General features: G+C 50.0%; 1 protein-coding gene across 4 annotated transcripts in view; it reads left to right on the top strand.

Annotated features, from left to right (window-relative positions):
- KCNQ3 (potassium voltage-gated channel subfamily Q member 3) overlaps nucleotides 1-14,004 on the top strand; it is a 303,621-nt gene that overhangs the window by 246,844 nt on the left and 42,773 nt on the right. For all 4 annotated transcript variants that reach the window (XM_077167684.1, XM_077167686.1, XM_077167685.1 and 1 more), the window contains exons 4-8: nucleotides 2,972-3,144; nucleotides 8,772-8,927; nucleotides 10,003-10,113; nucleotides 11,546-11,641; nucleotides 12,961-13,055. In XM_077167684.1, coding sequence (XP_077023799.1) covers nucleotides 2,972-3,144; nucleotides 8,772-8,927; nucleotides 10,003-10,113; nucleotides 11,546-11,641; nucleotides 12,961-13,055 — 631 coding nt within the window. The remainder of the gene's footprint in view (nucleotides 1-2,971; nucleotides 3,145-8,771; nucleotides 8,928-10,002; nucleotides 10,114-11,545; nucleotides 11,642-12,960; nucleotides 13,056-14,004) is intronic.

Genomic DNA, 14,004 nt, shown 5'->3' with positions numbered 1-14,004 from the left:
CACCCAGGCTGCCAGACTTCTCTCAGGGCAGCCAGGGGTGGAGCTGCCTTGTTTGCAGGTTACATGGCACAGCTGGCCCATGATGATCTCATCCCTATCCACGCCTTTTTCCCTTCCCTTCCTCCTTTTTTCCCTCCCTTTTGCAAGGTCAGAGGAGTTATGCAGATGTCCTTGCCTTCATTGGAACCGGCTGCTCCTCAGTGAGGATCCTGTGTCCCTGTGTGTTGGGTGGGGGCGGTGGTGAATTACCCCGAACTCAGGAGACGCCTGCCTAGTTTCAGAGCTTCCTCACTCAGGGACCCTGCGTGCTCCCAGGACAGGAGAATTTGTGGGGCACGCTCTCGAAATACAGCTCCAGCTTCCCTACCGCCTCCCGGGGGGCCACAGCTATGCCCCAAGGGGCCCAGGGGTCAACATGGCCTGCTGGCTTCTTTGCTGCTATCTGCCCTGGTCACCTCGGCCTCCCCCATGAGGTGGCCCCGTGGAGGATGTCCTTCTCTGTGAGTGACAACAGGGCGGTTTTCATGTCCATTCCCTTCGGACTCTCTTACTCGCAGCAGCCTCAGACACTGCCTTGTAGGGCAGGGGCCCCCCACGCCCCCTGCCACTGGAATCTGCCACCCCAGGCAGGGCTCAGCCTCCTAGCATGAGGGCTCGAGGCCTGTCCACTGCACATCTGGGTTTCGGGCTTTGCCTTGGCACGTGCTCTCAGTGGTCAGCTCTGCCCAAACCGGGAATCCTGGCCAGTGGTGCAGACATGTCAGCCCCAGGTGTTTGTCACTTGGTTTTCACAGAGGCTGGCATGTGGGAGGCTGGCATATGGTAGAAAGGGCACCGCTCTTTTGTCAAATACCCCTCAGTGTGCATCCTGCCCTCCCCCTCGCCGGGTCTCTGAGCTGAGGAAAGCTTCTGGTCCTCTCTGGACCTCAGCTTCCTCACCTGTAAAGTGGGTCTGATGACACCTGCTTCCCTGGGCTATTGAGGGGAAAATTGGAGATGTTTGAATAGAAAGTGTAGAGATGAGTGCCTGGTCCTGGGGTGCGCATGAAGCCTTTTTCCTTGACTGCCTGCTCCTGTCTCCCCAGCTCCCTTTCCTCTTTCAGTCCTGCATCTGGGCACAGATCTTCCTGTTCACGGCTGTGGATGATCTGGGCAGATTTGTGGCCAATTTCCATTGCCTTCATACACTCCCGCCCATAGGAAATCAAAGCAGGAGCTCTCATCCTTCTGGGAACCTTGCCCCTTCTCGACCTGCAGTACTGCCTCCCCCTCCCCTCTCAGAACTGACTTGATATCCAAAGGACATGGTTGGATGCCTGGCTCTGCCACTTGCTTCCTGTAAATACTGGGCAAGTTCCTTCGCCTTTTGAGGCCTCAGTTTTCTCATCTGTGGAATGGGGATTTAAGTAATATACACTTTGCACAGTTCATGTATGAGAAAATTGTAAACAAATGCTATATAGTGTTATCAACCATAAAAAGAATGATAAGGTATCTGAGAAGCTGATTGCACTAAAGTTTGGTAACTGATAATGGTGGACTTCCAAGAGCACATTGATTTTTTAAGAGTGTTGATAATGAGAATTCATATCTAAGAATCATAGTTTAGAATCTTTGGGAAAGAGGCTTTATCCAGAGAGGACCATTATTCACTCAGCAAACATTTTTCAAAATTTGATAGATTCCAGAGCATGCTCTGGGCACTGCAGACAGAAATGAGTGTGCTGGGCTCCCTGCAGATGAAAGCAGAGGAAATTACCATGAGATACAACATGATTTCTCCTTCCTTCCTTGCTCAGCATTTATTGGAGGCCTACTCTGTTCTAGACTCCATGCACACAGCAAACCCTGCTCTCGTGCAGTTGTGTGAACGTATTAACAAGGTATTATTGAGAGTTTAGATGATGAAATTTTTTCTGGGGCAATCTGAGAAGGTTTCCCAGAGGCGGTGGTATTTGGATGGCCTCTTAATAGAGTAGTTTAGGAAGAGAAATTGGAGCGTATATTCCAAGCAGAAGACCAGCATGCACTATAGGCACAGAGATGTGAGAGGACCCTGTGTGCTCAGCAAACTGCACGTGCTTCTGCTGACTAGTAGGTAAAGGTTCAAGGGAGTGGTGGTGGTGAGCCATGCATCCCAGGGGTCTGGTCACAGAGGGCCTGGAGGAGCGTTAGACGTTTCTCTGAGCATGTTCCTTGGAACCCTGATGCTCTTGCAAAAAGTAGTTCTGTGGTCAAGTCCTTTGGGGAAAGGTTGAACTTCATTTGTATTAATTGAGAGCTATAGTGCATATTGTTACATCAAAGGTTCTGAGAGTCCTGCTGTAAACTAACCTATTTAACCAATTTATTCCAGCTTTGGATCTTTTTACTTATTAACCCCCTGCAAAACAGAAAGGAGATAATTGGTATGGATTTGGGTGTCACTGAAGGAAACAGGGTTCCTTCTCCTCTCCCCTACTAGACAGTTGGACTTCAGAAAGCGGCTTAGCCCTGAAGAAGCGTCCCCGTTACCCACCTTGGACACCAGCACCCCACCGGCAGGCGGACCGCATGCCTTTCCGCAGTCTGCCCCAGGCCTTCTCTGCAGCTGAGGGAGATCGCGGGGCCAGGGCAGCTCTGAAGGGCGTGAACACCCCCAGGGCAGCCCGCAACCAGCAGGGGACAGGGCCGGTGGACAGACGTCCAGCTCCCATCTTTCAGGCAGACAATTTGGGGAGACATTCTGCCTGTGGCTCAGAGCAGCAGCACCAGCCTCGATAACTCCCTTGGAGCCTTCATGTCCTTCTCTGTCCCAGAAGAATAGTCATGTTTCCCACATGAGATCGATGTTTAGATTGAACATGGTAATACCCAGATTGACCCTCTGCTTGGCACATGTTGACCTGCCCACTGACAGAGCTTGCAATGATGCCACTGCCTTTGTCTGACTCTTCCCTCTTCCTGCTGCTTTCTCTGTCCTCTTTCCTAGACATCTTTGTGCTGATCGCCTCTGTGCCGGTGGTTGCTGTGGGGAACCAGGGCAATGTCCTGGCCACCTCCCTACGGAGCCTGCGCTTCCTGCAGATCCTGCGCATGCTGCGGATGGACCGAAGGGGTGGCACCTGGAAGCTCCTGGGCTCCGCCATCTGTGCCCACAGCAAAGTGAGTGCCGTGGAGAGGTCACCAGGTCACATGGGCATCTCTCCCAGCCTGGTCCCTTCCGTACCCACCCTCTTTTAGCAAGTCCCCAGCAGTTGGTTGTCCTGCCACCACTGATGATGGTGATGATGACAGGAGGGGGTAGTGTTAGCAAGCATGCTGCAGCAGGCAGACACAGGTGAACCTGGGCTCAGGTGTCAGCTCTTCCGTGTACAAACTACTTTGACCAAGTCACTCAGCCCTCATGACCTGCAGTTTCCTACACCTCATTCATCATTTATAAAATGAAAATGATAACGCACCTAACTCATAGAGTTGGTGTGAGGCTTAAATAAACTGATAAATGAAAAGCACTTAGAACAGTAAGTTCTAAGTCATACATTCCTATTGTTATTATGTAAAGCCTAAAAGACAGTGCCTAGAAGTCAGTGTTTGACACAAACTAGCTCATCCCATTAGTTAGACAATATTGTTGCTGTCTTAAGCTGATAAGGAAACAGATACATAAAGAGAGGAAGGAACCTGCTTAGGGCCACATGGTATGAAACAAACCCAGGTAGTCCAGCTCCAGAGACCATGTTCAATGGTTTGCTGCTGGTTATGGTGGTTTTCACTTCTTCAAGATCAGAAACCAGTGTCTCATGTGGTTGTGCAGACATGGTAACCCAGGCAACCAGAATCCAGTTCATCCACATTCATGGTCCTCTCTGTTTCTATTGTTAACCAAGACTTCGGTACCTCTTTGCTTCAAGACCTGTACCTTGGCTGGACATTAGAGGGATGAAGGAAACCCCTATTCTTTTTGCTCAGACAAGCAGCACCCCTCAAAGGTGCAGAAGGAGTCAAAGGAAGCCCTGAGGCAGGTGTTCTTCTGGGTGTAATTAAGGCTGTGGGGATGGCTTCCTTCCCCTCCAAGTGAATGCCTTTCAGTGCCAGCCTTGGTGGGATGCTTGGTGTCCCACCCAGTTCTCCTTGACTGGGAGTCTTACATGACTGGGAGGGGGTGGGTGTGCACATCCCCCCACTGCTGTGAGTGTTGGTTGGCAGTGTTCCCGGTTGCTTCTCTCGAGAATCACCCTGGAACAAGGGGAGGTGACCTACGTCTTCCTCCTCCCCCCACATCAGGCTGGCCTCCATCCAATGACTAACTGACCCCGTGTAATGTGCTTCAACTTGGGACCAGCTCTGTGGTGCAATTCCTGCTCTCGAGCTCCCCATGGATCAGGCTGAAGTAGACCCCAGGGAAGGTCCCATCCTTTCTTAGCTTTTTCCTGCCCTACCTGACTTCTCTCATGCCCTCTCTCCTGAGATCACACCCTCAGTTACATATGCGAATAAATCATGTGCACCTAAATCCTTTTCTCAGGCTCTGCTTTTAGGGAACTAAGGCAGTGATCCTGGAGATAATTTGACATTAAGGAACTCAAAGTGTTTTCCTTGCAAGTGTTACTATCACCCAGGCAACTCCCAAATGGTCCCAGAACACATCCCCACAGCTCCAGCGTTCTTACATCACAAGGTACACACCCAGATGGGTTGGGGGGTGGTTTCCTATTAGATGGCACCTTGCACTAAAATGAATATGACCTTAGAAATCAGACAGCAACTCACTCCAAAATTCAGCTCTACTGCATTCCAGCTGTGAGACCTTATAAACCATGCTCTATTATTATGAGCTTCCTCAGTGGTAAAACGTGAATCTTTGTGGGTGCTCACAAGAGAAAAAGTACATTTACATGCCTGGTAAATGGTAGTTGCTCGTTAATGGTGGGGTTTATTATTCCAAACACGTCCTTTTTCACAAATCATACAAATAAGTATAAAAATAAAATGAGATAAAAATTTAAAGCACCCAGGAGACTCTCACCTTAGAAACCATTTTCTTGCCTTAAATTTTTTATTCCCTGTCCATGCTGCCTTATGTCACAGACTCATTGAGATTAGAGTTTTATTCCATGAGTTCTTTCCACCTCCTGACCTTCTTTATCATTAAGTCTCACCTTCTTTGTTTACTTAGTGCGAGAGGACAGATAAGGTACTTCTCTGAGCCTCAGTACCATCAACCTTGGGAATTCAGTAGTTCTGTGTGACACAGTTGCTGTGATGAGGAACTTGAACAAAGCATGCAAAGTACTCAGCAGAGTGCCTGGGACGTAGGAAGTGCTACTGTTATTTAGTCAGCTGACGGTGTTTCTCAAAATGAATTCACAGTTCTATCAAGATCACCTGGGGCCATTTGTTAACTGGCCAGATGTGTGGAGCCTCTTGCAAAGATCTTGACTTTTAATTGTTTTATTTTTCACATGACCCTATGGCCTACCCACCACATCACAGCCCCAATTTCCCACCATGTATGACACCAGTCATCTGGTAGACCCTCTGCAGGGTCAGGATGCTGAGCCAGGCACACGGCTTGTTAAAGGACTGGACTATGGATCCAGTGGGAGATACTTGTGTGGGGTGTCCTATGTCCAGGTGTGTGAATGGGAGTAATGGAGAGTTATTCTGGGGATTGATAGCCTATAGAGCTTGATAAAAAGGTGTCCTGGAAGATTGGCCCTGAGCTGAGAAACTGTGGACTAGTGCTTCTCAAGCTCCACTGTGCACAGGGGTTCACTGGGGATTTTGTGAAATGCAGATGCTCACTCAGTCTGGGGGTGGTGGTGGTGCTGAGATTCCTTGTGTGCCCCATGCCTGCAGGTGAGGCTGATGATGCTGGTCCATGGAGCACAGTTACTAGTGAGGACGGCAGGGTCGTTAAAACCCTTAGAGCAAGTGGGTGGCACAAAGTTCTCCAACCACTAGAACTTCACTGATGAGCCTGGTAGTGAGATCATTCGGGTCTGTCTGAATTTGAACTCTGCTCCTTCCCACTTGTGAGATCCTGGCCAAGCCTGTGAGCCTCTGAGTTGCTAGAGAATTAGAATAAGTAATAATAATAACAGCTGTAGCAAATATGAGTTGAATACTCCTAGGTACTGTTCAAAGGGCTTTGTGTATATGATCACAGTACAGCCTCACAACAGCCCCAGAAGGCAGAAATGATCGCCCCCATCTTACAAATGGAGAGACCAAGCCAGAGAAAGGTAAAGCAACTCCTTTACCATGGCTGGTAGCAGGTAGACCCAGGCAGGATGGCTCCAGAGCCCACGACTGTATCTACTGTACCTGTGGCCTCTGAGAGGCAGAGACGGGACGTCCCTGACACCCAGTAGGTGCTCGGTAAAGAGGAGCCAACCGTGTGATGAGCAGTCAGCTCCCTGGAGAAAGTATTTGGATCGGGAAGATTTGCAGCCACAGGGTGATGCACCAATGTCAATGTTGGGGCAGACGGGCTGGCTGCCTTTAGCCATTGGCCCCTTAAGAAACAGTCTTGAGGAAGAGAGCTGCCCGACTGTTGCGGAGACCCACGCCTGTTGTTGGAGTGAATTCCTGGCTAGAGGAATGTCTGACTGTCTCAGGAAAGCTCTCCCCACCAGGTCTTTTTACGTCAGCCTCCGGGCAGGGTCTCCCCCACAGGGATGTGAGGACACTCTGGACTGAGCTCTCTGCCCACAGACATGCATTACTGGGCTCTTGACAATCTCCAAAATATACGTTGTGAGTTCTCAGAAGGCCGTGTTGGCAGAGCTAAGAGGAAGCTGTCTCCCTGCAGAAGTTATTGATGTCATCCCACGACTGGGTTACTGGGAGACACTCATAAACACTGCTTATCAATTCAGGGCTCCATTCGTTCAACCCTGGGCCAAGGTCTGGCTTGACTCCTGGAGTCCAGAGACAGACCTCTCAAGTCCATTCTTCTCCCAGTCAAGGCAGGCCAGATTATAGCCCCGGAGTCTCCATGACCTGGCATAAAATCATTGCCCTTTCCTCACTCACATGGTGTCTGGTATGTCTCATCTGCCTTGAACATGAGGTCCCCAGCATCACACAGGCAGGGGATGAGGGGACTGGAGCATCCTGTGGAATGGATTTCAGGATCAGCCCAGGGATGGGTTCTTCCATCCCTTCCCCCCAGGTGGGCTGGACCCCAGTTTCTTAGCTGCAGCCTGTCTGCAGAGGAGACTGGGACACCTGGAGGGTGGTAGGTAGCAGGGACAGCAGGTTCTGCCATAAAGGCTCTGGAAAAATTGTGCAAAGTCAGTTATCTCCAACAGCCCTTTAAATGACTGTAAAGGACAGAATTGGGGCACATTTTCAGACTCCACATTGGTGAGCATTAATAATCCAGCCCAGTCATTTGTCCCCTGAGCACCTGAATAGATAGCTCTTTCTTTGGTTAAGCACCAGATGAAACTTTGGACTTGCACTTTTGAGCAGAGCGTATGAAAATCTATAAACACTAGCATTACACTCTATAAGGCCAGACACTGGGATTCAGAGACCCACTGGGGAGATCCATCCACGTCCCCTTTCCCACCTGATTCCCTGCAGGGTTAGGGCAGGCTGGATTGCTTGTACTGCTGAGACTGTTCTCTTTCTCACTCATTCAACTCTGTAGGACAAACTCACACAAGAGCATATGTGCATACAATACTTCCCAAAAGGAAGGACAGTCAGGCAGCAGGACCTTATGAGCAGAGGTTCATGGGGAGTCAGGAAGCACCTGGCAGTGAGATTGTATTCTCAGGTGGCATCTGGCCAGATACATGAAATAAATCATAACAAAACTGTGGTGTCCACGATGGCTCAGCTGGAATGACAGGCACAGTCTCCAGAGCGTGTTCACGAAATGACCTGGACTTTCTTCCCACCTGTCCTACGTCAGAATAATCACAGGGTTTTGCTTTTGCTAAATCTTGAAATTGGAACTGAATGAGAGAAGGTTGGATCTGGAAACAGTGTTCATGATTGTCTCGGTTAAGGTTTTCTGCAACTTCAGTGATTTGCTGATCTTTGCCCGAATCTCTCTGTACCATCTTTACTATTACTTAACATTTTTTCTTTAAATCCTCTTGTCTGCTTCCTTGGATGCCCTTGCCTGTCCTGTGATAATATACATGAAATGGCAAGCTTGATTCATTGGCTAAGTTTATTGTTAATATGTTTTAAATCAACATGTGACTATATAACATACAAATTGTTTATTTGCATTCAACCATTGGTGCCCATGACACACTGCCAGGAACTCAGAGACTTTTTGGAATTTATTTTAGAAATGAGGGAACTGAGGCTGGGGGTGGGTATAACTTGCCCAGGGTCGCATAGTCACTCAGGGGCTTGGCTGGGTCCCATGCACAACTCTGTCCCCACTACCACCCCAGCATGTCCTTGCTGTCTGCCCACAGTCATAGAGAGCATTAGCTTTCTCTGTCCACTCCTGCAGAGGCTCTGGTCTCCTGGGTCCCAGGTCCTGAGCGCTGTGCAAGTTCCTCTGGCCATCCCACCTCCCCTGGGGACACCCCGGGCAGAAAACTGCCTGTGCTCTAGAGCAGCCCAGGTCATGAAGATGAATGCTGGCAGTCACCTCAGGTCACTGAGCCCAGCTTACAGGGCTGGGAGGCGAGGCTCAGAGAGGAGGGTCACTTGCCCAGGGTCCCAGAGCATGCTGAGGTCCAGCTGCACCACATTCCACCAGCCCCCCGCTGCCACCCTGCAACCCTGGCCTTAGCAAGTGCTTACTCTTCCAGGAGCTCATCACCGCGTGGTACATCGGGTTCTTGACGCTCATCCTTTCTTCGTTTCTTGTCTACCTGGTTGAGAAAGATGTGCCAGAGATGGGTGCACACGGAGAGGAGATGAAAGAGGAGTTTGAGACCTATGCGGACGCTCTCTGGTGGGGCCTGGTGAGTCACTGCCTTGGAAGCCAATGCTGGAGGTGGGGGTCACTTCTTACAGCAGAGAGAGGTGGAGGTGTGGTTTGGTTCCTCAGGTGGGCACTTGCATTCTGCTCAGCTGCCCAAATCACAAGGTGGGAGGTCTGCCTCCTTCATCTCTGAGTCTGCTGCTGGAGACTCCCCTGCGCGGGGCCTGCAGTTGGAGTGGCCCTCTCCATAGTGCTGAGCAGACAGGGCTCGGAGCAGTCTGGCCGCGTGGTTACCCTGCTGCTATCCCTCATTAGTCATTGGCCGTTACCAGCCAACCCATATATGTGCAAACGGGCACAGTGGCAGATACACATATGTGCACACAGACCTGCAAACACCCCTCCCCTAGATGCACAGCCCCACACTCACAGGACACACGGGACCATGTTAGCATTTACTGCAGGCTTCGTGACAGGACCCTGCTCCAAGTGTTTTAGATTTATTAACGTAGTTCAAACTCAATCCCTATCATTGGCCCCAGACTTAAAATGGGGAAACTGAGGCATGAAGAGATTAATTTAAGGTCTCCCAACCAGTAAGTGGTAGAGCTGGGATTGAACTCAGGTAGTCAAACTCCAGAGCCACTGTCCAATATACTGCCTGCTCCAATATACTGCCTTTCACTGACCACATGTAAACTGCAAGAAATACACAGCACACACCTGTTCATGCAGAGACATTAGATTGCTACATGCACGCATATATCTACATGTATATATGTGTACATACATAAGCTGTCATGCTTTCAGAAATATGTCCACACAAAATCATACAAATCAACATATGCACAAATGCACATGCATGTACACAGTTGCGATTTTTGAAATTTTTGTGATGGGTTGACTGTAGGTAGGAAGCCTTGAGCTTCAAACAGGTGTGGTTTCTAGGCTCCCATGGGGATTGCTCAGTCCTTGGTGCCTTTCTCCCATGGGCATGCCGTTACAAATGGAGCAGCCCGCGGGTTCATACAGAGGACGCATAGGTAGAGCTCAGCCAGCAGGGCACTGACTTTCCTCCCCATGGGGAGCCCCAGGTCTGAGTGCTTCTCTTTCAGATCACATTGGCCACCATTGGCTATGGCGACAAGACACCCAAAACGTGGGAAGGCCGTCTAATCGCAGCCACCTTCTCCTTGATTGGCGTGTCCTTTTTTGCCCTTCCAGCGGTAAGTGTTCTGTGTCCCCCCAGTGTGACACGAAGGACCCCTCACTCCTGGTCCCAGCCCCCCTGGTCCCAGCCCCTTTCTGTCCTTTCACACCCTGGGACCCAGCCATTCCCTAGAACGTGATTTCCCACCTCTCTGAAGCAATGCCTCTCCTCCATCTCTGCCTGGCAAACATCTTCTCCTCTCCCAAGACCTAGATTAAGTGTGGCCTTCTTTAGGCCAAGTTAGCTGCTCCCCAGCCTGGTGCTAACACTGAAGGTGTGTCTGCCCCAGGCTGGGTTTGTGCCTTTCCGGGTTTGCCACCCTCAGCAGCCCCTGAGCTCCCTGGATGCTGGCGCTCTGCACAGGGTGGGTACTTCAGATGTGTAGCTCCTCTCCCTCGCCCTGGCATTTACTGGTACATGTTCGAAATGCACTTCCCTCAAGGGAAGTTGCCTAGACGCATTCTACATGAGCTTTCCTAAGCCCAGTGTCCAGAAATAGAGTTACACTTAGGGGACTTACCATGTGCCAGCATCATGCCACAGGCTTTCCGTACACGATCTCATTTCATTTTCACAACAACACTGTGAGTTCCGTGCCTTATATATTTCCATTTTCCAGATGAGAAAACTGAGGCTTAGATATATCAGTAAATGTTCCACAAGTGTGCGGCTATTGGACAGTGGAGCCAGGACTGTGTCCCATTAGAAGCCCAGCTCTTCCCCACCATACTGGGAAAGGCACCCTCTGCCACTGTCTCTGTCCTTATGTCAGGGGGAGGTCTCCTCTCCCCGGCAGCCCTTGCTTGTCTATTTGGCCCTGGGCATATGATCTTTCAGAATCCCAGCTTCCTTACCTGTAAAGCAGGTAGGAGGCTACCTACATGCCCTCCAAGTTCTCATTCAGCTTGAAAGTGTGCACCTCTGTGTGTTCAGTCCATAGGCAATCCTGAGTCAGAAATTGAAGCAGATCACAATTCTGGGGAATTCCAGCTACAGAGAAATTCTCAAGTGACAAGTCAAACAGCTAAAGTATTTTTAATTCAGTTGCACTTACTGGGCATCTGCTCTGTGCCATACCCCTTAGGAGGCAGACCCCATACATTATCTCGCCTTGGTTTTTCTAAACAAAACAGTGAAATTGGTATTATCTCACTTCTCTGTGGAAGAGCTGAGACTTGTAATACACCAAGATGCATAGGGGCTTACAGCGGGAATGTGGCAGAGTCAGAACTGGAACCCAGGACTTCTTGACGTCATGACAAGGGAATACCCCTTAAGCCAGATTCCTTCTCCCTAGAGAAGGAATGGGACTTTCCTTCTTCCACTATGCAGTGTTGTCTCTGTCCATCTCAGAGGGCCACTGAGGCCCCCAGCGCCCGAGAGCAGGGGAGTGGGGCTGGGCACCCTGATGGGGCTGACTTCAGGTGGGGTCTGACTTCTCTCTCCAGGGCATTCTGGGGTCTGGCCTGGCCCTGAAGGTGCAGGAGCAGCACCGTCAGAAGCACTTTGAGAAGAGAAGGAAGCCAGCTGCTGAGCTCATTCAGGTCTGTCTGCCCTGGCTCACCACCAGGGGTGAACTGAGATGGGCCCAAGGTCCTGGGTGTGTCTCTGTGTACCAGAGCATGCTCGCACAGTCTTGCTTGTGGGTGGTGGTGGGTTTTCTTTGGTTGTCTCTAGAACCTGTCTATCTGTGCTGCACTGACAATCCCATCAGTCTCCACTGAAGTTCTAAACCAGGCAAGAAATAGAGGACTCAGACAGGGACCAACACGTCAACTTTTTGACTGATGATGTGGGATTGTAGAATTTAGCTTGCACTAGGCTTCCTTTTCCTACAACTTCCCACCCCAGTCTTGACCTGGGGATCCACCAGAAAGAGGCAGCCTGAAGTTCACGTTCTTGGCCAGTCAGCTGTGTGAGACGATGGTCATCTCATCCGCCAAGGATAGGGAGCCCACAGCAGAGGGAGATGCCTTCCTTGTGCAAAATATTGAACCATTTCGCCCATTTGTTCTGCTTAGTAGAGGGTCATGGACTAGTAGCTATCAGATACCTGCCATGTCCTGAGTCACTACCTCTCCCATGGACCGGGGTCTGGGGACTAGAGAGAGGAGAGAGAGAGGTATGAAAAGCAGAAGCTTTCCCTCTTATACTGCAGAGCAAGTTCCTGTTTCATGTTTCTCTGGGCTCCCAAGAACAGAAAGAAAAAGCTAGTTGAGTTCCCTTGCTCTGGCTACACGGGGCTGAACGTCTGTGCATGGCCACCCACTCATGGGCATGTGTCTAGTTTAGTGAGTGTCTCTGTGCCTAGCGCAGGATGGTACGTGATGTGACCCTACGTATTGTGGTTTCTCAGCCAGTCCTGATCTCTTAAGAGTCTGCCCTGTTATTTCCCCCAAGCCATTACTGTATCCCAGAAGTTCTTGTATATTTTCACCCAATCTTAATCTCCTGCCTCTCTTTTACACCCTCCAGGGATTATCAGAAAAGACCATGATTGTCTTCATACCTATTTGCCTAAGAAGTCTCAGGGAACCTTCCAGCAGGAGTCGTTCCTACCCCTTTCAATGATTTTATACCCAACATCCAGAACCCTCCTTTCTTCCTCTACTTCAGTTCATCCTGTTACCCATCCCCACCTCCCACTGCCAATTATGACTCAGGAACAGGGTTCTGAGATGATGGGATTGAGGGAGTTTTTCTTCCTAAAGTGGCTAGGAAGAAGCCTAGTTTCTCTGTTGGTTCAACGCACACTCAAACTCCTGGGAGTCAAGGGTATGCAAAATGCTTTAATGTCAAGGGATTCTGTGCCAAAGTTTTACATGATACCAGGTCATCCCTGCCCTTCTTTTCTCCTCCTCAGGCTGCCTGGAGGTATTATGCCACCAACCCCAACAGGATTGACCTTGTGGCAACGTGGAGGTTCTATGAATCAGTTGTCTCTTTTCCATTCTTCAGGCAAGTGGCATCTCACTCAAACGTTTGGGGCATGACTGGGCCTCCTCCCCACGGGTCAGAATTTGTGCCTGTGGACTTTCTGTTTTCTGGAGGACTTCCCCAGGGCAGTAATTCCCAACCTGCGCTACACACTAGAATCACCCAGGGAGCTTTAAAAATCCCAATGCTCAGGCCACACCCAAGCTGACTAAATCAAAATCTCCAGGGCTGAGAACCAGAATGGGTGTTTTTTAAAGCTCCCCAGATGATTCCAGTGTGAGGCTGGGGTCACTAGCTAGGCAGTGGGGAGCTGATAAGGGGGAGGCCAGGTCACTGTCTGAGCAGGAGCAGTGGGCTAAGCAGGAGGAGGAGCCAGCCTGCCAGTGGGTCAACCTGGCAAGCCTAATGCTTCCACCCTGCGGTCTGTCTCCACCCACAGGAGGTGGAAGAGGGAAGCAGGAAAGAGGGAAGAGGGAACCTCCCGTCCCCAGAAAGTGTTGTGTTGTCCTGTCAGAGGTGGGAGACTGAATTATAGGCATCAGAGAAAAATGAAAACTTCTTTCCTTTGGCCAGTCTTTAGCACATATGAAAAGAGAGAGGGAAGTTAATATTTATTGGATGTCCATTACATCCCAGGTATTATTGATATCTCCTTGAGTCCTCATGGGCACCCTGTGAGATACATCTGTGGTTCTCAAGTGTTCAGGTGCATTAGAGCCAATGGCACATGGTGAAAATGCAGACCTGGAACCCACCTTTACCAATTTAGGGAGGTGGGGCCGATAAAAGCATCTTAAACAAGAGCCCTTGGGTGATTCTGACACAAGAGGTCCATTCCTCACTTGGAGGCAGGTAGAATAGTCCACACACCACCCTGCTTTCATAGAACAAGGGAATTGAAGCTCAGAGACTTTGAACATTTTGGTCAGTGTCAGCCACACCAAAGCCCATGGTCTTTTCACTGCTTGGG

The sequence above is a fragment of the Tamandua tetradactyla genome, chromosome 6, assembly GCF_023851605.1.
Source record: "Tamandua tetradactyla isolate mTamTet1 chromosome 6, mTamTet1.pri, whole genome shotgun sequence".
Taxonomy (NCBI): Eukaryota; Metazoa; Chordata; class Mammalia; order Pilosa; family Myrmecophagidae; genus Tamandua; species Tamandua tetradactyla.
Note: the sequence above shows the minus strand (reverse complement) of the source record. Positions and strands in the feature narration are given on the sequence as shown.